General features: G+C 41.8%; 1 protein-coding gene across 1 annotated transcript in view; it reads left to right on the top strand.

Moving 5' to 3' along the window:
* Nucleotides 1-26,275, top strand: part of LOC111964034 (astrotactin-2) — a 798,238-nt gene that overhangs the window by 116,556 nt on the left and 655,407 nt on the right. Inside the window, exon 3 of the mRNA XM_023987704.3 lies at nt 7,115-7,556. Coding sequence (XP_023843472.1) covers nt 7,115-7,556 — 442 coding nt within the window. The remainder of the gene's footprint in view (nt 1-7,114; nt 7,557-26,275) is intronic.

The following is a 26,275-nucleotide window of genomic DNA, read 5'->3' as shown; positions in this document are numbered from 1 at the left end:
AAAAAGGGTTCCAAAAGGGTTCTTCAGCTGCCCCCATAGGAACACCCTTTTCGGTTCCAGGTAGAACTCTGTTGAAAGGGTTCTACATGGAACCCATAAGGGTTTTACCTTGAACCAAAAATGGTTCTTCAGTGGGTTCTCCTATAGGGACAGCTGAAGAATTGTTTTAGGTTCTAGATAGCACCTTTTTTTCTAAGAGTGTACATACAGTACACTGTACAGTGTATTCGGAAAGTATTCAGACCGCTTGACTTTTCTCACATTTTGTTACGTTACCGTCTTATTCTAAAAGGGATAAAATCGTTTTTTTTCTCTCATCAATCTACACACAATACCCCATAATGACAAAGCAAAAACAGGTTTTTAGGATCTTTTGCAAATGTATAAAAAAATAAACCCTTAAATATCACATTTACATAAGTATTCAGACCCTTTACTCAGTACTTTGTTGAAGCACCTTGTGCAGCGATTACAGCCTGAGTCTTCTTGGGTATGACACTACAAGCTTGGCACACCTATATTCTCTGCAGATCCTCTTAAGCTCTGTCAGGTTGGATGGGGAGTATTTTCAGGTCTCTCCAGAGATGTTCGATCGGGTTCAAGTCCGGGCTCTGGCTGTGGCACTCAAGGACATTCAGTGACTTGTCCCGAAGCCACTCCTGTGTTGTCTTGGCTGTGTCCTTAGGGTCCTTGTCCTGTTGGAAGGTGAACCTTCACCCTAGTCTGAGGTCCTGAGTGCTCTGGAGCAGGTTTTCATCAAGGCTCTCTGTACTTTGCTCTGTTCATTTTTCCCTCGATCCTGACTATTCTCCCAGTCCCTGCTGCTGAAAAACATCCCCACAGCATGATGCTGCCACCACCATGCTTCACCGTAGGGATGTTGCCAGGTTTCCTCCAGATGTGACGCTTCACATTCAGGCCAAAGAGTTCAATCTTGGTTTCATCAGACCAGATAATCTTGTTACTCATGGTGTGAGAGTCCTTTAGAGACTCCAAGCGGGCTGTCATGTGCCTTTTACTGAGGAGTGGCTTCTGTCTGTCCACTCTACCATAAAGGTCTGATTGGAGTGCTGCAGAGATGGTTGTCCTTCTGGAAGCTTATCCCATCTCCATAGAGGAACTCTGGAGCTCTGTCACAGTGACCATCGGGTTCTTTGTCACCTCCCTGACCAAGGCCCTTCTCCCCCGATTGCTCTGTTTGACCGGGTGGCCAGCACTAGGAAGAGTCATGGTGGTTCCAAATGTCATCCATTTAAAAATGATGGAGACCACTGTGTTCTTGAGGATCTTCAATGCTGCAGACATTTTTTGGTCCCCTTCTCCAGATCTGTGCCTCGACACAATCCTGTCTCAGAGCTCTACGGACAATTCCTTTGACCTCATGGCTTGGTTTTTGCTCTGACATGCACTGTCAACTCTGGGACATTATGTAGACAAATGTGTGCCTTTCCAAATCATGTCCAATCAATTGAATTGACCACAGGTGTACCAATCAAGTTGTGGAAACATCTCAAGGCTGATAAATGGAAACAGGATGCACATGAGCTCAATTTTGAGTCACATAGCCAACAGTCTGAATACGTATGTAAAGTAAGTATTGTTGTTGTTTTTTTATACATTTTCTAAAATTTCTAAAAACCTGTTTTCACTTTGTCATTATTGGGTATTGTTTGAATTGTTTGATGAGAAAAAAACACAAACGTAATACATTTTAGAATAGAGCTGTAACATAACAAAATGTGAAAAAAGGCAAGGGGTCGGAATACTTTCCGAATGCACTATATAATATCAACAATCAACAAATCAACCAATTTCAGTTTATCACAAGTATTACAATACAACCATGTCATACTAGTGCTTCTGTATCATAGACATCATTCCTCTCCATCTGTGACTCAGTCAGTGAAAGCTGTGTCAGACGCCCTGACAGCTGAGCACTCAGCTGGTGTATTAGACTGCTAAATAGCTAACTAAATAGCTAACAAAATGGTTACACAGACAATTTTTGTATTCTATTCTTATTTTTGCACTGTCTCTATGCACACTCACAGGGCCCTACACACTGCTCACACTGATACTCTAACACACATACAAACACTCACTCCATAATTTTCTCACTCACACATATGCACATACATTTAAACTGACTCTACACAACCACTCACATACAATAATTATATACGCTGCTGCTGCTCTGTTTATTATATATCCTGATGTCTAGTCACCTTACCCCTACACATATCTACCTCTATCGATCCAGTATGACTGCACATTGAAAATATGGTGCTGAAACTGACCCTGTATATTATTTTTTGTTTTACCTTGTCATTTTTAATATTACATTGTTATTGCTGAATTGTTGGGGTTAGAGCTAGCAAAAAAGGCATTTCAGTGTACTTGTGCATGTGACATTAAAACTTGAAACTCTAATGCCCTGACTCACCCTACCCTGTTCAACTCACACCACGGACCACATTTACACATCACTGGCATCAGGGACAAAGTAGGCGATACAACACCCAACACGAGGCTCAAACAGAATACAACACCCAACACGAGGCTCAAACAGAATACAACACCCAACACGAGGGCTCAAACAGAATACAACACCCAACACGAGCTCAAACAGAATACAACACCCAACACGAGGCTCAAACAGAATTACAACACCCAACACAAGGCTCAAACAGAATACAACACCCAACACGAGGCTCAAACAGAATACAACACCCAACACGAGGCTCAAACAGAATACAGTCTTCATTTATACTTTACCTTAATACTGTATCCCTTCTCACAAGCACTGTTTATTGATACATTCAATGTTGAATTTACTCTGGGGAACCAAACATGATTCATGCTTTTGCAGTGTTGCAAACGCTTAGTAAATCAGTTATATAATAACTGGCTATTTTCCTCTGATGCATGCAGTCTTACAGCCTGTTATGTAGCTATGGTGTCTGTTACAAGTCTGCTGAGTTATGACCAGCTCTGTGACAGCTTGGAAGTTGACAGCATGTCCTCATTTTTGTTCTGATCGTTTCCCGTTGCTCTCTCGATCTGCTTTTCATTCCTTTTCATTCCTTCTCCCTGCACATAGAGTCCCCTGAATATAAATAAAACATGATCTATCTCAATGATCTATGTATGCAGGGCATCCCTCTGCATATGATGACACCCAGAGAACCAGAGAGCCAGGGCTGGCTAGAACTGCTTGGCTGAGGAGGAGGAGGGGAGGCATTGTGAGATGCAGGGTGGGCGTGCGGCAAAGCAGTAACTCAGGCCTAATTCCCTGCTGTAATTCAGGAGGGCCAGGGCCAGCAACAAGCAAATCTACCCACAAATCTCTCACCTTGCCCAGGGACCAGAGTCAGGGCCAAGGGGGGCGGCATGGAGAGGTGTGGGAAGGCTATTTGGGTGGGTGGTGGTGGGACTGATAGCCAATCAGACAGAGCCAACCAATACGCCTGCCTTTCTGTAGCCATACTACGAAGAGAAACAGAATGTGGAGGTCAACCTGGTATTTTCAGTTAAGCTTGTGGAGATTTTCCATTCAGTTTTCAACCAGAGTTTAATCAGATTTCATGATTAAGTAGGGCAACCGAGGGTCAATGTCATTTCCCTGATGATTTCATGGCTCAGGTTGTGGGCTTTCTATATTTCATTTTTCAATTATCTTGGAACTATTTTTATGTTGGCTGTGAAGACTTTTTTTTTAATTTAGCAATTCACTTTCTCTGTTTTGGTTGTATGTACAATTAACTCACCACATGCAGTGTACTTCATGGTTCATTTAATTAGTAATTTTCCTGAATCACAATTACAATTGTTAACTATATTCTTCTCAGTCACCTAGCTTCATTGAAAACGTCATAGGGGACAACTCTAGGCTCACAGCACATGCAGCTCTTTTCCCCTCCATCTCCTCATCTTGCCACACTACCTGTTTGAGACCACACTCCTGGTGACATCACTTCCTGACCCTGGTGGGTTATGGGAAAGGTTCCCCTGTGGGCGTAGAATAAAGTGGCCACAGTAACCAGTGAGCCGAGTCTTCCGTCCCTTGGCTCTGGGAGTTGCAGTTGGATGGGGAGAGTAGATAGCAGCTGCCTGGACACATGGCACTTTAACTTCATGTGGGGAAGAGGGGGATGAGGGAGAGCGAGAAAGAGAGAATGAGAGAGAAAGAAAGAAAGGGTAAGGCAGGCCCTCAGGTCCACTCCACTGAGGGTTCATCTGATATAGGCTACAACAGTTTGCTCACCCAGAAACAGGCCTATGAGAGCCTCCACTTGTTGTGGTACAGCACTGTTAACACCCTCGCTGATGTGAGAGGTACACACAGTCACCACTCTGTATCAAATACATCTCGGAATTGGTATTACATTGCCTCAAGGCACGTAAATTGAGCAGATGTTTGAGTGTATGTGTGTGGGGGGTATGGATTACTTTTTTATTTAATATACAGTACATGGGTGTGTGTGTGTGGTAAAATACTGTGTGTGTGTGTGCGCACAGATGTACCCACATCAAGGCACGGAAATTGAGCAGATGTTTGAGTGTATGTGTGTGGGGGGCATGGATTACTTTTTTCTTTCATGTACAGTACATGGGTGTGTTTATCTGCGTCTGTGCATGTGATGAATTAATCTGTTACTATGTACACAGATGTACGCATATGTATATCTTTGTGTGGATACATTGTTTGTTCAATGAGTTTCCTGAAGATGAATGTACTACAGCTATCTCATTTCTCAGTGTCCCTGCCAGGAAGAGAGCTGCTTCCCTTGTGCCAAGATGGTGGCTACAGAACTGAACAGGTGCATGATGGGTTAGCTCAGTGTTTTGTTGTTTTTATTCCACAGTTTATCCCCGGGGCAAAGCTTATTATGATGAAAATCACTGACAAGAGCTTGTCTTTATTTCAGAGCCTCTTCAGCAGAGCATGGTGAGATTCAGGTTGATGTTTATTGTAATGAGTCTTGTTCTGGAGGCAGAACTGCGCAATTTCCTGTTAGTTAAGCCAGCTGCAAAGTCAAAATTGGCTATATTGTAAACATTTATGAAAACAAAAATGTGCTAACTTAATGTAATGTTAAGGTTAGGTATTAGGGTTAGCAGTGTGGTTAAGGTTAGGGTTAGGCAAAACATATTATAACATTGTGGCTGTGCTAGCTAGTGACAACTCTGCCGAGCTGCCTCCAGAATAAGATTCATGACAAAAAAACGCTAACCTGCTGATGAGAGGGATAATACTTGTGTCAGCTGTACAACACATTGATGCTTCATTTTGATCCACTCATCCCTATTCGTTATTGAATACATGGATATTGGCTTTCAGTATGACGATGAGAAATAGGATGCATTCATTGTGGCTCAGTGTTGATGTAGCAGCTTGGTTGCATATTCAACTCTGCCAGATGGTTTTAGCTCTCAGTCATTTGTTAATCTATTCATTTATTCTTAATTGGTTCTAAAGGATGTTGAAAAAACGTCAGTGCTGTAAGCCGTGAGTTTGTGGCCAGACCATGCGCCATATGAGTAGGTGGTAATCTGTGAGGGAGGGAGAGAGGGAGGGAGAGAGAGCAGAGGAAAGAAAGCTGAAAGGGGAGCAAAAAGGACTGATGAAGGGAGGGAGCGAAAGAGAGTGATTAAAAAAGAGAGCGATGGAGAGGTATAGAGTTGAATCCTCCATCTCTTACCTGTGGAGTGACTCCAGAGCAGCAGGGATATGTAGGGTCTTAAGATGAATGAGAACCACATCTCCCTCATGGATACATCCACCACTATGAGTTAACACGGCTCTTGTTTGAATGGAAGAGAGTGTAAAAGTATAACCACCTAATGTTACATTTTAATAGTCAGTAATGATTATTGGCCCAGATATTTTCTTTTACAGCTATGATCACTGACCATTGTTTTTGAAATGCCCAGGTCTTACTTTTTTTATTATTTATTCTGTTTCTAATTTCACATTGCCAGTCTCAATTCCATTTCTACACCATCCTTTTAGCCTTGGGAATTTCTGAAAAGTTCTGAACAGTTTCCCTGGAGTTCTGTAAGTTTTGTGAAACAGGAGCTCTCTCTTCTGTTGTTGCCGGGCGACTTTGTTTCAGAGGGGGAGTGTATTTCTCAGACGCTGCTCTCCTATTGGAGATTAATGAACACATTTGTCCAGAGGACGTTCCTCTCTTTGGAGTTGCCCATCTCTACCTAGTGTGATTTATGGCCACCCAGCAGTGCATGAGTTATAATTTGAGAGAGGTTTGTTTTTCCTCATGAAGATGGAATTTTAAATGTTGTGATGAATAACCCTCTCTGCTCTTGTTATGTATCATACAGTAAGCACAGGGAATTGTGGGAAGGGTGTAGCGTCAAAATACGGCGACTGTGCTTTTTTGGTGTCTGGCTGCAGTAGAGGCTGGATGGCATTAGGGTGGTCACGATTTGTCTGATTCTCGCTGTGGTCTATCCATTGACCACTAGTGTAAAGAATTGTTGGTTACTCTTGGAATATGTCCGCTCTATCATTATATACACCCTGTACACAGGACTGTATGTGTATGGATTAAGTGTGCTATTCACTCTCAGATTGGCTGCTAGAAGGTTTTTGATGTGTCTGTTATGGCATGAAATGGGACAAACCATGTAGCAATGGATGTGCCCTGGTGAATTTACATGAGCAGGCTTTGAGGGGTTGGCCATGGCTTGGAGACGAAGATCGGGTTTAGTTAGGCTAGTAACACCCTTATCACATTGGCATGTGTAATTCCTAGGGCTGTGGGACTAACTGGCTTTGTGTGTGTGTGTGTGTGTGCGTGTGTGTGTGCGTGCGTGCGTGCGTGTGTGTGTCTTTGACAAGGAAAGAGAAAGAAAAGAGGAGATAGAGGAGAGAGCTCTTCTCTCCATTTCACCGCCAAGGACAGCGCTCTATTTGTTGACTCACTGAACCAAACAGGACACTTCAACAGGCCGTCTGCTCTGGAGAAACTTGACCAACTTGCTCTCACTCAGACTACATTCACTCATAATCTCTAATAGTGTCTCTCTTTTTGTGAAAATGCATGCTTGTATATGTCTGTCTTACTCTCACGTCTCTCCCTCTTTCTTCCAGGGAGGCCTGATCGCTCTCCTCCTCCTCATCCTTCTCTTCACCCTGGTGCTGTACACCCGTCACCGCTGGTGCAAGCGCCGACGTGTCCCCCAGAAAAGCGCCAGCACCGAGGCCACCCATGAGATCCACTACATCCCCTCTGTGCTGCTGGGGCCCCAAGGCAGGGACAGCTTCCGGGGCTCCCGGCAGCTCCAGCACAGTTCTGTCATTGGCATGCCCATCCGGGAGACCCCCATCCTTGACGACTACGACTGTGATGAGGACGATCAGATGGGACACACACACACCTCCACACCCAACCAGGTCCACAACCAGCTGAGCGATGGGAAAGTCCTGGGCTTGGATGAGTATGGGCCCAGCCAGGGGACACTGACCCACAGTCAGCACACTGACAGCCTGAGGAAGGGGGAGGACAGCCTCCAACACAGTCTGGATAAAAGAGGTGGGTACTACTGGAGTATGTTACAGTCCACCGTAGTCTACAGATTAGACTATAACACAGTCACTGTATTGTTGAAACAAATTGAGAATATAATATATTTCTGTTCAACATTTTTATTGAAAAGCAACCACTTTTGGTGACAAATCATCTACCTATGAAATCCTTATGTATTCCTCGTCCTGTACTCTACGTCCAAAGGAATGTATGTTACACTTCAAATATTCTACACACAACTGGTTTTGCTTAGTCGCTGTTCATATTTTATGACTCAGATAGGATTAGCTCAAAAAGTAGAAATGTGTTTTCCTCTGAAACACTGTCTTCGTCCTCTTGGTTAATCCCGTGTTAGAAAATGGCCATTGGCCCCGTGTTTCTGTCAACCACAAATAATGAGTACAAGTCAAGATGGAGAAGGTCATTGACATTGGTCTGGCCTCTTACTAATGGGGGTGATTCGATGAGTCAAACTCATTGACCCTCGTTAATCGCAATCCAGTGTGTAGTTTTGGAACTGTGTCCTATATTATGGACTCAAAGCAACAACTATTTTTTAAATATTTTTTATATAATGTGTTGAAAATAGATGTGAAAAATGGAATGTGTTATCTGAAAAAAGCCTAATAGTAGAATTTAATGAGTTGTTCTCCACAGTTAATTCTGGTTGTGGATTAAATGTGACTGCAGGTCACTGTAATAGCTGTATATTACATCATATCTACGTTGAACCACACTGTACCCCAGGGAAGTTCAGCTTTAATAATTGAGGGGTGGCGGATTGCTGGGGTGGTTTTTCAATGTGAGCGCTATTCGTGTCATGTTAAATTATACATGGCAAAGTTTAACATCCCGTTTCCCGGGGCTACCCTCCTCGCTCTACTAGTATTTATCATTCAGCAAAAAGCAATTTAGCCAAACTCAACTTCCTGAACCCACAACACCGCTCCCGGTGAGGAGGGAGGGACCAGGACACAGCCATCCTTTAATTTCATGTGATACATTTTCTTTTGGGAAAGGAACTTTGCATTATTCATCTGTAGCTGAAAGGGTAATACTTTGGTGCTCCCAGTTTTTTGTGTCGGTGGATGGAGGCTGTCTCTGTAAAGCCAACAGAAGTAGGGCCAGATTGCTGTGCAAAAGAGAGTCAAGTGTAATGCCACTGAAAACTTAATGTAATTGAAAATGTACCTGGATATTTTTTTTCTTCAAAACAGCAGCAGCATGTTTTCAAATGGCTTCAATGTTTGGCTTTATTTAATCATTTACGGACTAATATGAAGAATCATAGGGAAATAGTAGTTGCCTGAAGAAATCATTCCATATGCTAACATTTAAATTAAAAAGCAGCAGGTTTTCTTTCATGAAGCAGTATTTTGAACACACTTTATTAGCTCTTGGAATGTCCTTGGTCTAGTTTAAATTTTTTATATAATATCACCTCCCAGATTTTGTTTAATGATTCTCAGTATATATCTCAAATTATAAACTACGTAGTTTGAGCCCTGAATGCTGTTTGGCTGACAGCTGTGGTATATCAGACCGTATACCACGGGTATGACAACATATTTATTTTTACTCCACTAATTATGTTGGTAACCAGATTATAATAGCAATAACTCACCTTGGGGGTGGCCAATATACCACGGCTAAGGGCTGTTTCCAGGCACTCCGCGTTGCGTCGTACTACACCACCTTGTCCCTTATTGCTTAAGTAATAAAGACAATTCAAAAGGGGCCTTTGCCTTGAATAAATCATGAAGTGTATCCTCTTGGCACGGGTTCAGCTCCCGCTTGAACACATCCACCATACGGCCGGCTAGCCTGCATAAGTAATTGCCTCAATTAATTCAAAACTGGGGATATCTGCATCCTGATCTTGTGTGTGATTTATATTGTAATCTGTGGAAATCATCAGATTGTTAAAATCACAAAATCTTTTTTTCTGCGTTCTCCTTTTTGCTGCTTCCTTTTTCCCGGCTGATTGATCTCTCTTCCTATAAATAAGACACAGATGAACAAAGATGGACCCTCGCTGCGTTGTCTAGTGACATCTTGTTCCAAAAACAAACAAACTTCAGACACTCGAAACCTGCTCTCTGGGAGATTAGCCTTGTCACTCCCCCTTTTTCTGTTCATTCTCCATTCTCTCCTCCATACGCAGCCAGTAAAATAAAACAAGCTCTTCAAGTTGGCCTGTTTACATCGTATCGTCTGCTTTTAAAAACCTGTCCTTGTGCTAATCACTGGCTGTAAGGTATTGTCACCGCACAGGGAAGCAGCTGCAGGACCCACAGTTCGCCTAACAGCAGGTTTGGGACACTGGTTTTAGTTGACATCAAAGGATCTCCATCGGAAAAAACATACTTGTCGTGTCCTCCTGGTCATTCTGTGCATTTTAAATTTGAAGACATGCTAATTTATATATTACACCCTTGGGCTGTATACAACAGACAGTCAGTCTTAAGTCTCATATTAATGTTCGGACTTGAGTGTATAATTTATATGTAGGTCCATGAGTTTTTCCTGACTAACGTGACCTGAACAGGAAAACCACCAAGCCCTAGAAATAGCCCATAACTGGGGCCTGGAGTTTTCCAAGGTCAGATCACAAGGTCAGTAAAGAGTCCGGGTCAGTCTTAAGTCTCTCTAAATACTGAAGCATCCTTCTCCCAACAACACAAACCTCCAGGCATTTCCAACAATCATGTATCCACCAACTCACACCTACAAAGCCATATCATTTGAATACAGAGCCGATTAACTCGCTTTACCTTTTATATGTCAGCGTGCCTCCCAAAGGTCTCCAAATACCAGGCGCTCCTTTATCTGTCTGTCTCAGCTAACAGATGACCCCATTCTCTGCCTGCTGAATGGGCCTATCTGGAGGCATTATTGAGCTTGCCTCAGAGGTTCCTGTGTGTGTCTGAGTCTTTACACCGGGCTTCCAAAGGCCTGTCATTTGGTTATTCAGTGGGGACCTGGCGCTCTGTGCATGCGTTGGACAGCGGCATTCCATAAATCAGGTGCCACATAATTCCGGACGCCAGGACAGCAATTACCATCAGCCCGTAGTGAGGACCACCATTGGTTCTCAATGTGATGTGTCTGCTATTTACGTTACGTCGCCTGCAATTAAACCAGTACGCTTGGCTACACTGAATTAGTTGATTAATTTATTTACAGAATTAAGAAACGGAAGATCACAGTTTATTGGGTCTGTGAATTATCGTGGCATTTGTCAAAATACTTCCCAATAAATGTTTATTTTTACTTGTATATTTACATTCCCACTTGTATTGAAGTTGTAGGCCCTAGGCAATAACCAAGAAAAAGTACTGTGTGTATCCTATAATTCATCATTGAATTGTGCGTACTGAATAGGGTATCTGTCAGGTTGTATACTTTACACCAGTAAATAACCACAGGGAAAGAGCATCCTGTTCTCTATTTCCCACCCGATGTACAATCTCTCTTCTCCACAGAGTGGAATAGATTGCAAGCAGTTGTTTTCAATATAAAACGGTATGTGTTTTGTGAAATATTAGAGAGTACCGAGGGATAGCTGTGTTTCCCTGTGTTCTTTGCAGAGCAGCATTGGCCACTTGGACAGGGACTCCCTGATGAGTCAGTCACCCAGGCTCATTGGGACTGCATAAACACTGCTAATGGCAGCTTGAGTGGGTCCCTGTCTGATGTGTTCGCTGCCCGTCAAGTAAAGTAACTTCTCTGGCTTGTATTATCGCTACAGGTAGTCCCATTTGAAATGATGGCTGAAACTGTAAGGAGCGTTACACATAGTTACACAAACACTCACAATGGTACACACACAAACTTGCACACACACACATTTACACAAGTAAACAAGTTCACATGAGAGAGAGAGAGATAATAGAAAATATAGCGGGCCAATTACCCTGTTGCATCTCTGCCTTTATAATCAAATCTCAGATGAGTGTCATGGGGTGGCCTTGGCCTCAGATCTTATGGAAGAGCAAGGAAACAGAGGAAAAACAAAATATCTCCCAGTCTGCAGGTTTCTATTCTCATCATGATATCTTGCACGATCTTAAAATGTAGAAAAATAGGCCATGAATCATAAATTGATGTCAACAGGAGAGTTGCACTCACGTTTGACATCAATGGGGGTAGAAGGTCACACACCTCAGCACTGCTTCCTGCTATACTAAGCATCCCACACTAAAGACTCCCAAGTGGATATGTTAAGGCACCTGCCTCTTTTGCAGCTTACAGAGAAAAAAGACAATGATGATATTGAATGCTAGTATCTCCTTTAGCATATCCGACTTCAACTAATTCCCTGACTGTGTTAAAGATGCACTATGCAGAAATCTCTCCACCATTTCCTGGTTGCTAAAATTCGAATAGATCGCCTAATTTCAGTTTATGCGACTTAACAAGCAAGTATAGTGTAGAGAATCATTGTACCATCTAAACTGTTGTGAAACATATTTTCCATAAGCAAAATTATTGTATTTTCATCTGTTTGAAGCTGGTGTACAAAACCCAAATTAAAAGACAAACAATTTACTTAAGAACTGGAAGCATAGAAATATTGCACATAGAATAGATCTACCGATTCTTAGACTTGCTTTCAATGAGAATGATAGATTTATAACTTACACTTCTGAACTTGGTCGGGTCGCCCAAAAAGGAACAAGGATTCCCTTTAGCATTAATACCAACCTGTGTTGTCTCTTTTATTTTTATCTTTGGTGAAAGAGAGGAGCATCCATCCATCCACCAGCTTGTATCAATCACCAGTGTCTGTCTCAGTGCTGCCTCCAGTGTCACACACTGAGCTTTCCAATTAATCCTGTCACCATGGCGATGCCAGTCATCCACCATAAGTGACAATGGCTGGCTGATTTGTGGCGTCCCCGCTGGCAGGGTTTATGCCTTTATCACCTGGCGTTCATTTGTCATCAGTTATCAACCAGCACTGACGTGGTGTTTACAACGATGTGGGAAATAAAAGGAGAGAAATGAAGAGCAAACAGGGGGAACACAGCCGTAAATGCACATCCACTGCTCCCTCGGATTGGCCCGGAGTGAAATGAGGCCTCATTGCCTTTATTTACGGTGAATTAATCGCTCCGTTGTCCTATTTACGGTATCGTTTAGCTGTCCCTACAATAACAGCGATTGATGTTTAATGATGTCTCTCAACATAAAAACTGAATGCTGTCGAATCAGATGGTGTTGGAACATTTCACCTCTGGTAAGATCTAACACAATTACCCCAGATGCCATGAAGGAGATCTGGCCACGGCCAATTAATATGAAGAATGTGCTCAGTGGTCCTATAACCCACAGTGATTCCTCCTCTGTGTGTGGATATGGCCAGCGAGGTGGTGACATTTGAAAGCATGCCTGCATTAAGGCCCACTTACACGAAAGATGAAAGGCCATCCGATTCACAACTGACTCAACGGTCCTCCCTTCCCAATGCCTAAGATGACAGGGATGGAAAGGGTAGGCTGATATTATCTCTTGATTGGCTTTCTGCTAATTGAAAGAATTTAGCGATTAATTAAGGCTTCAGTTGGCGACAATGTCAGCGGTGGAAATTGTCACGGCTGCTTTGTATGCCGCTGGACTTTTTTGGTTACCACTGAGTTAAATGGGATGATGATTTTTTTGTATTTTTTTTTACACAAAGCATCAAAGTGTCCTTTTGATCACTGAGGTTGTCCTTTTATATCGCCATAGCTTTAAGGAAATGGTGTCATCTGCATTGAGTGGCTAACTAAAACAGATAGAAAACCATTAATTAAGCTCAGCTGAGTTTTTCTGGACTTCAAGGATAGCAATGTCTTAGTTTCCTTCTCTTTTTCTTGAACGTGCATGTTTAAAAATGTATCTGGATCATTTCACATTGAAGACATAAATTGACCCTAGTCCTTGAGCTATCCTCCTAAAAATAAGATATTCTGCACAGGAGCTGGCCCTTCCATCCACCTCTTTTCCACCTTTAACACTCAAATTGTATTTTAATATTAACAACACTTTTTTTCAGACTCCCTGTCTCGACGTCAGAACTCAGTACACTCTACCTGACTGTCTTTGCACTGTCTGGAACCTCTTCAAACAAGCCATCCACCCCTTTAACATTGAAGCGACCCATTCTATCTTTCACTGTTATGTATTATTCATCATGTGGTACATGTTAAATAGCCTGTTTTTGTAATTAAAGAATGGGAATTCTGTGTGCCCTTCTCTGGAAATTGGGCATTGTCTCACACCTACAGGATACACTCTATTATTGGCTGGCCCTGACCTTAGTAGAGGCCAACACATAGAAACAGGATGAATAGAACAAATAGTATTCTCTCTGTCCAAGAGAAGGACTTGTCTACATGGACATTCCATGGGAATTAGCACTACCATTATTGTTGATTGATGTAAATGCCTGATGCACAACATGTTGTAAAAGTATGGGGCTGGGATTTTGTTAGTGCAGTCATCATGAAACATTCCATACACATTCATGCAATCTATCCATGCTATTGATTCCAAATGGCCTTCCTTTCCTTTCCAATTCAGTTTATATGGATTGGGCCTGGGCTCTGTGGCCTTGACAGGGCTGATACTGTCAGAATACTCCACTAGGCTCCACACTGACAATACATAATATGAACCAGTAGTCTGTCTTCGGTTCCTCACAGTACCACTCAAGACTTCAGCTCTTGTTCTGGTCTAAATGATCTCATAAGTTGCTGTACTTGGCCCAGTTCATTTGATGCTCATTGAGGCTTTATAAAAGGCATGTTATACTGGAGATTGCTGCTGTTGTTATCGATCAAAATTGATGCTGTTAAGAAAGCCTCAGTGCAGTGGAACCCTGGCCCGTCATATTGCAGTTGACGGAGATAGAGAAATGTATAGTATGTTTATGGGATATGTGGCTTTCAATTGCAAAGAGGAATGCATTAAAGTGAACCTTTTTGTCGTTTATCATCCTGGTTTTCACACAAACACATACGCAACAAGCTACTTTTCACACTCTCACACACACACAAACATACTGTACTTACACCTTTTGTCAGTATTGGTGTGTTTTTAGGTTGCAGTCATTTTGAAGAGTAGTTTGCATACTACTGCTCAGAGCCATGTTTTGTGTGTGTGTACGCACGTATACTCCCATAAGTAAATTAACAAAATAAAAGCCCACCACAGTAAATTGTCCTTGAGTGAGTTCAGTAGAGTTAGAGAGATGCCCCGGAGAAGCAACAGTAAAGTAGGGAAAGTCTCTATTGCAATGAGCTCCCTGCCATTTGTCAAAGTGAAGGTTGACAACCCTGATTAGATATGAATCAAAGCGTTGCCCTGAGCTGCCTGAGAGTTGCCAAGTTTGGCAGCCATTTTTCTCTACTGATGTCACATAGGGGTGGTACTGTTGGCTCACTTGCACTCATAGAAGTTAATGGGAGGACCCTCATGCACGATAATGCCAAACGATTAGGACTTACTGTTATTGAGATGATGATGATGATGATGATGGTGGTGGTGGTGATGATGATAGTTATGGTGTGTGGGAGAACACCTCTTCTTTAAATTAAAGGAAAATGAGGACATTAGAAGAAGAACAGTGGGGGCTGGTGACTTGAAAAACTGAGGAGGATGAGAGACCCACGGCAAAGGTATGGACTACATGGAGACGACAAAGCGTTTCAAAAATCGTCTAAGACACATTTTATTTCAACTTAAAACATTCAATATAGACATGTATAGTACAATATTATGGGGAATGGGAATGAGAGGGATACTTACAGTATTGGGAAGGGATCACAGCAGTGATTGAATGAGGGTATGAGGCATGAGTTGAGGTGTTCAGAGGCTTCAGTGCAAGACTATCTTGTCATGGATGGATGGTGTTGGAGAAGAGTTCAACTCTTCCACTGAGGGCAGAACAGGATTTGACTAGGAAGACAAAAAACAATAACACAACACACTACACAGTTAGACAAAAGAGCTAAGTGTGAGTTAGTCCAAGCATGGAGTAAAATCATTGATGTGTAATAATGTTTTTGTGTTACAGTATAGTAGTAGTAGTTTGTAATTGACTCTATACAGTATTGAGAGAAAATTGGTAGGGGTACTCACAGTGCTTGAAGAGGAAAACGTTCAATGTGCCAGTGGATGACTGGGCACATGAGCCGGGGCTTCAGTTCATGTCAGGAGAAAGTTGACAATGGTAGTGGAGTGGAGTGGTCATCACCTTTTAATCAGGGAACAGCAGGGGACTAAGCTTTAAATTCAAATATCAGATACATTCCTTTACAGCAGTGCCATCATAGGTTTGGGTTTGGGATGAATCCGTTGTAAGAAGGTTTTATATGGGCTATGATGGGACCAGTTTTTCCTAATCAGGTCACATGGTCTTAAAATCCTGGAAAAAACTCTGTCAATCTGCAGCAACCTTATACTTGTTCGTATGAATTATATTTAGACTAAACTAACAGGGGGGTTTCTTCACAGAGACAACAACTGATAGACAATATAACTCACACGACTGAGCTTGCTTTATTTTTTATTTATTTAGATTTTTTTGTATCATGAAGGCCTATGCAACTGTAGGCCTACATAGTTTTTTTAACTCACAGTCTATGTCATCACGCTTATGTTGATTGATTAATTCCAGTTAATCCTTTTTAATTGACAAGGTTGGCAGCCTAGCCAGCCCAAGTTGGAATATAAACCAAATGTGATCACATTCACATTCACGTTACCAATTTCTTTAACCTGACCAAATGGACAGGGCGCATAGGCTGTATGCAGGTGCTATTATTAGTAGCCTACAGTTGATCAGACTGACAATTTGTCTCGTTTTCATCCAATACAGCGGATTTCTAATGTTTTTTTGTAGCTTAGGCTGCTGCAACTTTTATGTAATGAGTTATTGGTCATGTCTGTCCGGAGTGATTATGTCTTATCACCTTTGCTAAATAAATACCGGAGGAAAATTAAAAGCCTACTTGAGTGTGCACGAAAAAATGTGCTGCGTCAACCTCTCTTTTTAATCTCACTTTTAATGGATGATGCGTTGGAAGTTATCAAATTATTGTGAATTGATTTCGACGTCCCAGAAAAGACAGTAGAAACGTCCATATGCTAAGCAAGTAAAGCATCCTAACGTGCGATTACCTCTGCAAGCTCCTTGTAGTTGCCCTTGTTAGCTGAACTTTCCCTTTCATTGTGCCCCTAAGTAAAAGCCAACTCTTTCCGATAAGCTGCGTGTGACCCTGTTTCTTCTTACCGTCTCGTGTTGTGCAGTTTGAATAGGCAGATGTTAGTCCATCACATGATTAATGCAGCTTTTTCCAAGAAGCTTGAATCTGATGTGGGCAATGAGCGGTGTTCTTTAACAAAAAATCTACTACATTGTTGTTAGCATTAGCTAGCCATTCTGACGGAGAAAACTGCACTCTGGTAGCTAGCTAACATTAGCACTTGCTACTAAAGTTAGCAAGGCAAAAATAAATTGCACTAAATCCACACAACAATAAAGTCCTAAAACCAAGAAAACAATATTATATAATCTACCTCCTCCATCTCATGTAGTTTGAAGAAGCTAATTTGAATAATATACAACAAATACTCAACTATCGCTCTTCACTCTTAGTCTCTATCCAGTATGTCACCAACTCACCACTCTTCTCAACACATAGAACCCTCATAATGCTCTGTGGCACAACCCCAATACATCACACTAGGTTTGTGCTCTGATCCTAATCCTATGATTGGATGAACACCATGTCAGTTCACATTGCAAAAGCTTTGATTTGTATTTGTATTTATTATGGATCCCCATTAGCCATACTCTTCCTGGGATCCAGCAAAATTAAGGCAGTTTATACAATTTTAAAAACATTACAATACATTCACAGATTTCACAACTGACTGTGTGACCTCAGGCCTCTACTCCACCACTACCACATATCTACAGTACTAAATCCATGTGTGTGTATAGTGCGTATCTTATCGCGTGTGTGTGTATACATGTGTCTGTGCCTATGTTTGTGTTGCTTCACAGTCCCCGCTGTTACATAAGGTGTTTTTAATCTGTTTTTTAAATCTAATTTTATTGCTTGCGTCAGTTACTTGATGTGGAATAGAGTTCCATGTAGCCATGGCTCTATGTCGTACTGTGCGCCTCCCATAGTCTGTTCTGGACTTAGGGACTGTGAAGAGACCTCTTGTGGCATGTCTTGTGGGGTATGCACTGGTGTCCGAGCTGTGTGCCAGCAGTTCAGACAGACAGCTCGGTGCATTCAACATGTCAATACCTCTCATAAATATAAGTAGTGATGAAGTCAATCTCTCCTCCACTTTGAGCCAGGAGAGATTGACATGCATATTATTAATATTAGCTCTCAGTGTACATCCAAGGGTCTGCCGTGCTGTCCTGTTCTGAGCTAACTGCAATTTCCTAAGTCCCTTGTTGTGACACCTGACCACACGGCTGAACAGTAGTCCAGGTGCTACAAAACTAGGGCCTGTAGGACCTGCCTTGTTGATAGTGTTGTTAAGAAGGCAGAGCAGCGCTTTATTATGGACATACTTCTCCTGATCTTAGCTACTTTTGTATCAGTATGTTTTGACCATGACAGTTTACAGTCCAGGGTTACTCCAAGCAGTTTAGTCATCTCACCTTGCTCAATTTCCACATTATTTATTACAATATTTAGTTGAGGTTTAGGGTTTAGTGAAGGATTTGTCCCAAATACAATGCTTTTAGTTTTATAAATATTTAGGGCTAACTTATTGCTTGCCACCCACTCTGAAACTAACTGCAAGTCTTTAAGTGTCGCAGTCATTTCAGTCACTGTAGTAGCTGACGTGTATAGTGTTGAGTCATCCACATACATAGACACTCTGGCTTTACTCAAAGTCAATGGCATGTCGTTAGTAAAGATTGAAAAAAGCAAGGGCCTAAACAGCTACCCTGGGGAATTCCTGATTCTACCTGGATTATGTTTGAGGCTTCCATTAAAGAACACCCTCTGTGTTCTGTTAGACAATAAACTCTTTATCCACATTATAGCAGGGGGTGTAAAGCCATAACAAATATGTTTTTCCAGCAGCAGACTATGATCAATAATGTCAAAAGCTGCACTGAAGTCTAACAAGACAGCCCCCACAATCGTTGCATCATCAATTTACTTACCCTGTAGGTCTGTGGAAGAGGGTAAGGCCTACGAGCCTCCTAAATGTTGTATTGAAGTCAATGTAGCCAGGGGAGGATGGGGAATAGCTGTCCTCTGGCTACCAGCTACACCATGGTCCTAGCCTATAGTGTGTTGTTGAGACTACTGTACTGTAGATCTTCATTGCAAATCAGTTGCAATGCAGTTGCATCAGTGTTTTAATCTGGTATTTGATGACGTGAATATATTTAGTATAGTTTTATCTAAAAGGGAAAACTTTTTATAACGTTTCATTATTTTTATGAAAATTCACTGAGCAGGATGGTCCTCCCCTTCCTCCTCTGAGGAGCCTCCACTGAAGCAGAAGTATAGGTTGTGCCATAGTAGCAGCTACATTTTGATGTAGTGGTATAGGCGCTACTGAATATAATCAACATAATGTAGCGTGGAGCAAAATATCCCACTTACCAACCCACACATTTAACATTAATGGGCTCCTCACGGATCATGATATATGATATCTGTGTTGTTCTAAAGGCATGTTGATATTTCTCTCTCAACTGTTGAGTGTCTAACTGCAGGTCAAGAGCACAGACAGGTCCTAGTATGAAACATCACACCTCAGCATCCTCAGAGGACTCAACTACAGCACAGCACAGTGAGCAACTGCAACACAGGGGGGGTGGGGGGGCACAAAATGGACGTTTCACTGACTCCACATGCCCTAATCTGGTCTACTCCATTTAGCAATATTATACATGATGAGCTTTTGCCTAAAGGTATTAATCCTATGACAGCAGATCAATCATTTCCTCTCTCGTTGTATCTTAAAGACAGAGAATATTGTTTTTACAGCTATGCAAATTCACAGTGGCTGATGTATCCATGAGGGAGACGTGCTTTTTATTCATCTTAAGACCCTACATATCCCTGCTTCTTTAGTCTGGAGTCACTCCACAGGGAGGAGGAGCCTGAGGATTCAACTCAGAATGAGACTTGTTGTAGATAAGCTATTGCATTTCTGTCTAGCATTAGTTTCGTTCAAAAACTCTTATACAGCTGCATTTCAACACATAAAATCCAGAGGAAGCAATTGAGAATCTTTGTAATCAAATTATAGAACTTCCTCAATTGTAGCACTTCAAATACCTGTAAACACATAAACACAACGCTAAAATAAACCTCCAATCTTATAGAATCAAGGATGTTAACAAACACATCTTTTTTTTTGCTGGCTTCAGCTATTGATTTTCTTTCAGGTAGTGATGGTTGTTTTGGTGGAAGATACAGTGACAACATGCCAATAGCCTAGTGATTTTCTGTTGTTGTATAGAGTGGTCGAGGAGAACGCCTGAAGCTGCTGCTTTTACTCTGTCAGCCCATTCACTCAATATGCAATTGAGGAAAAAGCATTATATTTTATGGCACATTCCATTAACTGAATTATCTCAGAGTGTGATGAATTGGCACACTGTAATAATTACATTTACATAATGTCTTTCCTGGTTCATTTCCGCCCTTACATGTGCTGGTAATTACTGAGTATCACTGTTGCAGGACCCGGTGATATTTCTCCACAGTTGCCTTCTACAGTAAGTTATTGTTTTTGAAGCTGGGGGAACTCGGGATGCTTCACAACTCACAGTGACTCAGTGTAAATTTGTGATTAATTTGAGTTATGGTTCCTGCCATGTGATTCAGTTGACAGTATTGCATCCATATTAGGAACACCCTAAATTATGTCTGGCTGTAGGAGTTTCTAAAATGGAAACCATATCTCAGGCTTCAGTCAGGCACTCCAATATCAAATGAAATCCTGAGCTCCCAGGAAAGCGGTGAGTTACAATATCTTTTTCTGCCCTGTTTTTGGGGTGTGCACTGAAACTCCATTACATCTGTCCCACGAGGAGGCAGTCAGCCTGGTCGATATGTTTAAGCTGTCTGTGACAATATGGTCTGACTGTGACCCGCATCCTCCGGGCAAGATCAGGGAAGAACGTAGCAGGTTATGATAATTAACGTGGCAAGTTAGGAGAACTAAAATCAAATCAAATTTTATTTGTCAAATACACATATTTAGCATATGTTATTGTGGGTGTAATGCCATGCTTATGTTCCTTGCTCCAACAGTGCAGAAGTATCTAAAAATTCACAACAATACACAAATCTAAAAGTAAAAGAATGTAATTAAGAAATATATCAATATTAGGATGAGCAATGTCGGAGTGGCATAGACTAAAATACAGTAGAATATAATACAGTATATACAGTTGAAGTTGGAAGTTTACATACACCTTAGCCAAATACATTTAAACTCAGTTTTTCACAATTCTTGACATTTAATCCTAGTAAAAATTCCCTGTCTTAGGATCATCACTTTATTTTAAGAATGTGAAATGTCAGAATAATAGTAGAGAGAATGATTTATTTCAGCTTTTGTTTCTTTCATCACATTCCCAGTGGGTCAGAAGTTTACATACACTCAATTAGTATTTGGTAGCATTGCCTTTAAATTGTTTAACTTGGGTCAAACGTTTTGGGTAGCCTTCCACAAGCTTCCCACAAAAAGTTGGGTGAATTTTGGCTCCAACTTCTGCTGTACATATGAGATGAGTAAAGTAGTATGTAAACATTATTAAAGTGACTAGTGTTCCATTATTAAAGTGGCCAGTGATTCCACACAGACAGTGTGGTTAAGAAGGTTCAACATCGCCTCTTCAACCTCACGAGGCTGAAGAAATTTGGCTTGGCCCCTAAGACCCTCAGAAACTTTTGCAGATGCACAATTGAGAGCATCCTGTCAGGCTGTATCACCGCCTGGTACGGGAACTGCACCGCCCATAACCGCAGAGGGTGGTACGGTCTGCCCAACACATCACTGGGGGCACACTGCCTGCCCTCCAGGACACCTATTGCACCCGATGTCACAGGACGGACAAAAATATCATCAAGGACATAAACCATCCGAGCCACGGGCTGTTCACCCCGCTATCATCCAGAAGGCGAGGTCAGTACAGGTGCATCAAAGCTGGGACCAAGAGACTGAAAAACAGATTCTATGTCAAGGCCATCAGACTGTTAAATAGTCATCACTAGCCGGCTACCATCCGGCTACACAACCCTGCACCTCAGAGGCTTCTGCCCTATATACATAGACTTGGAATCACTGGCCACTTTAATAATGGAACACTAGTCACTTTAATAATATTTACATACTGCTTTACTCATCTCATATGTACAGCAGAAGTTGGAAGTTTACATACACTTAGGTTGGAGTCATTAAAACTCGTTTTTCAACCACTCCACAAATTTCTTGCTAACAAACTATAGTTTTGGCATGTCGGTTAGGACATCTACTTTGTGCATGACACATTTTTCCAACAATTGTTTACAGACAGATTATTTCACTTATAATTCACTGTATCACAATTCCAGTGGGTCAGAAGTTTAAATACACTAAGTTGACTGTGCCTTTAAACAGTGTGGAAAATTTCAGCTTTTTGGCTTTAGAAGCTTCTGATAGGCTAATTGACATTATTTGAGTCAATTGGAGGTTTACCTGTGGATGTATTTCAAGGCCTACCTTCAAACTCAGTGCCTCTTTGCTTGACATCATGGGAAAATCAAAAGAAAGCAGCCAAGACCTCAGAGAAAAATTGTAGACCTCCACACGTCTGGTTCATCCTTGGGAGCAATTTCCAAACGCCACTACTCCAAAACCGCCATAAAAAAGCCAGACTACGGTTTGCAACTGCACATGGGGACAAAGATCATACTTTTTGGAGAAATTTCCTCTGGTCTGATGAAACATAAATAGAACTGTTTGGCCATAATGACCATTGTTATGTTTGGAGGAAAAAGGGGGAGGCTTGCAAGCCGAGGAACACCATCCCAACCGTGAAGCACGGGGGTGGCATCATCATGTTGTGGGGGTGCTTTGCTGCAGGAGGGACTGGTGCACTTCACAAAATAAATGGCATCATGAGGCAGGAAAATGATGTGGATATATTGAAGCAACATCTCAAGACATCAGTCAGGAAGTTAAAGCTTGGTCGCAAATGGGTCTTCCAAATGGACAATGACCCCAAGCATACTTCTAAAGTTGTGGCAAAATCGCTTAAGGACCACAAAGTCAAGGTATTGGAGTGGCCATCACAAAACCCTGACCTCAATCCTATAGAAAATTGTAGGCAGAACTGAAAATTGTGTGCGAGCAAGGAGGCCTACAAACCTGATCCAGTTACACCATCTCTGTCAGGAGGAATGAGACAAAATTCACCCAACTTGTTGTGGGAAGCTTGTGGAAGGCTACCCGAAATGTTTGACCCAAGTTAAACAATTTTAAAGGCAATGCTACCAAATACTAATTGAGTGTATGTAAACTTCTGACCCACTGGGAATGTGATGAAAGAAACAAAAGCTGAAATAAATAATTCTCTCAACTATTTTTCTGACATTTCACATTCTTAAAATAAAGTGGTGATCCTAACTGACCTAAGACAGGGAATTCTTGCTAGGATTAAATGTCAAGAATTGTGAAAAACTGAGTTTAAATGTATTTGGTTAAGGTGTATGTAAACTTCCGACTTCAACTGTACGTCTCGTGTCTGAGCCATTGACGTAGCAGGTTAGGATTATTAACATAGCAGATTAGGATGATTAACGGGGCATGTAAGGAGAACTAACGTATCAGGAAAGGAGAAAGAAGTTAATGTTAGGATAAGGGTTATTCTTAGCTAAAATGCTATAAGGAAATAGCCAAGAGCCAATAGAAGAGGGGGCAGGGTTTCCCTGGGCGGTTATTCCCTGGGAATTTCTTCCCTGGTCTTGGCCAGAACGCGGGTCGCAGACAGACCCTTCTTGGCTGTTGTTGTTGATGTGATTTTTCATAGACGTCATTACCTTCTAAAACTAGCCAGCAAGAATGGAGCTACTGTAGCTAGACATGGGCATACACTTGAAAGCGTTTCCATCTGAACAATTGACTAAGGAGATACAATTTTAAGTAATGGATCCTGACTTCATGACGTTGTATGGACCTGAATTTCATCCACAGAGCCAAATGTGATCAATCTGGTGTATCCAAGGTTACAGATGAAGTGAGGTCATTGATGAATGCTGGGAATTTAAGTCTCAGGGGATGTAAATGTCTGTGAGATCACATCAGGCTGTGAGATCACATCAGTTGGGCAGTTCGTGAGTGCTTGAGAGGCACAACGCATGAGAAATAATACATGTTTTTCTTCCTTTATTTGATTTTGATAAGAGGGGGTGTACTTCAATGCGTTCCTTTCAGGCGATGAGTTCCTTCGATGGGGTGTTTGAATCTCATTTTGCTGCTCTACACTTGAAGTGAAGAGCATTATTTTTATGCATGGTGCTTCAACACATATGCACTGATAAGAAGCCATTAGAGTTCCATGAACAACAGGAGGGCAAAACAATTGGATAATGTTATATCAACCTGTTGATAAGGAAATATTCCAGTCATGGTGAGATTTCATTTTCAACATATGTGTTTTTTTGGTGGGGCTGGGTCATTTAGCAGACACTCGTATCCAAAGCATATCTTTTCATATATACAGTGGGGAGAACAAGTATTTGACACACTGCCGATTTTGCAGGTTTTCCTACAAAAGGTCTGTAATTTTTATCATAGGTACACTTCAACTGTGAGAGACGGAATCTAAAACAAATATCCAGAAAATCACATTGTATGATTTTTAAGTAATTAATTTGCATTTTAATGCATGACATATGTATTTGATACATCAAAAAAGCAGAACTTTATATTTGGTATAGAAACCTTCGTCCTGTCCCCTTTGCAGAAAAGCATCCCCAAAGAATHATGTTTCCACCTCCATGCTTCACGGTTGGGATGGTGTTCTTGGGGTTGTACTCATCCTTCTTCTTCCTCCAAACACGGCGAGTGGAGTTTAGACCAAAAAGCTCTATTTTTGTCTTATCAGACCACATGACCTTCTCCCATTCCTCCTCTGGATCATCCAAATGGTCATTGGCAAACTTCAGACGGGCCTGGACATGCGCTGGCTTGAGCAGGGGGACCTTGCGTGCGCTGCAGGATTTTAWTCCATGACGGCGTAGTGTGTTACTAATGGTTTTCTTTGAGACTGTGGTCCCAGCACTCTTCAGGTCATTGACCAGGTCCTGCCGTGTAGTTCTGGGCTGATCCCTCACCTTCCTCATGATCATTGATGCCCCACGAGGTGTGATCTTGCATGGAGCCCCAGACCYAGGGTGATTGACCGTCATCTTGAACTTCTTCCATTTTCTAATAATTGCGCCAACAGTTGTTGCCTTCTCACCAAGCTGCTTGCCTATTGTCCTGTAGCCAGTCCCAGCCTTGTGCAGGTCTACAATTGTATCCCTGATGTCCTTACACAGCTCTCTGGTCTTGGCCATTGTGGAGAGGTTGGAGTCTGTTTGATTGAGTGTGTGGACAGGTGTCTTTTATACAGGTAACGAGTTCAAACAGGTGCAGTTAATACAGGTAATGAGTGGAGAACTTCTTAAAGAACTTCTTAAAGAAAAACTAACAGGTCTGTGAGAGCCGGAATTCTTACTGGTTGGTAGGTGATCAAATACTTATGTCATGCAATAAAATGCAAATMAATTACTTAAAAATCATACAATGTGATTTTCTGGATTTTTGTTTTAGATTCCGTCTCTCACAGTTGAAGTGTACCTATGATAAAAAATGACATGCTTTGTAAGTAGGAAAACCTGCAAAATCGGCAGTGTATCAAATACTTGTTCTCCCCACTGTATATATATATATTTTTGTACTGGTCCTTCTAGTGGAATCGACTCACAACTTTGGCGTTTCAAGCACCATGCTCTATCAACTGAGCCACACAAGTACCTTGTCTGACAGAATGCTGGTTGTTTTTAACTGGAGAGGACAGATGCTAGGGAACCAAATGTGCATGTCTGTTCTTTAGCTGGAAAGTGTCTAAAGCCTTCAATATTGGGGCCAGTTTCCTCTTGCCAAGGGTGACACATAAATCCTCGTTGCCAGGTTACCTCTCGCAGGCACATGCACAAAGTAGCCGTAATGTGTCCATAAATATTCCCAGCAATTCTCCAGTAGATCACAGTAGATAAGTGAATGTAAATATATTTCAATATTTTGGGCTTCACGGGTGTATATCTTAGCCAGTTTGTGGCAGTAGAGTCCTGGCATGGCTTCTCTTGGAGCAGCGTGAGATCAGACTGTGACCCGCAACGCCTCAGCTGGCGCACAGGCAGGGGAAGAAACACATTTATATTTCATACAGGCCCGTGGCAAGAGACTATGCAGAAAAAAACAGCAGAGGCTGGAAAAACAAAGGAAGTCAGTGGAAGTCAAAAAGAAATCGTTTGACTCGGAACATTACAAGCTCTTGAGAGGCAGGAAATGACAGAAATTAGACAATAAGTACAAGCCCTGGAGAGAAAGTCTTTAGGAGAAGAGAGAATGTCTGTCTGTGTGTGTGTGCGTGCGTGTACATGTGTGTGTGTGTTTGTGTGTCTGTGGCTCGGTATTTCTCGAAC

Source organism: Salvelinus sp. IW2-2015, linkage group LG5 (genome assembly GCF_002910315.2).
Source record: "Salvelinus sp. IW2-2015 linkage group LG5, ASM291031v2, whole genome shotgun sequence".
Lineage (NCBI taxonomy): Eukaryota > Metazoa > Chordata > Actinopteri > Salmoniformes > Salmonidae > Salvelinus > Salvelinus sp. IW2-2015.
The sequence above is the reverse complement of the archived record's forward strand: the minus strand, read 5'-3'. Positions and strand labels throughout refer to the sequence as shown.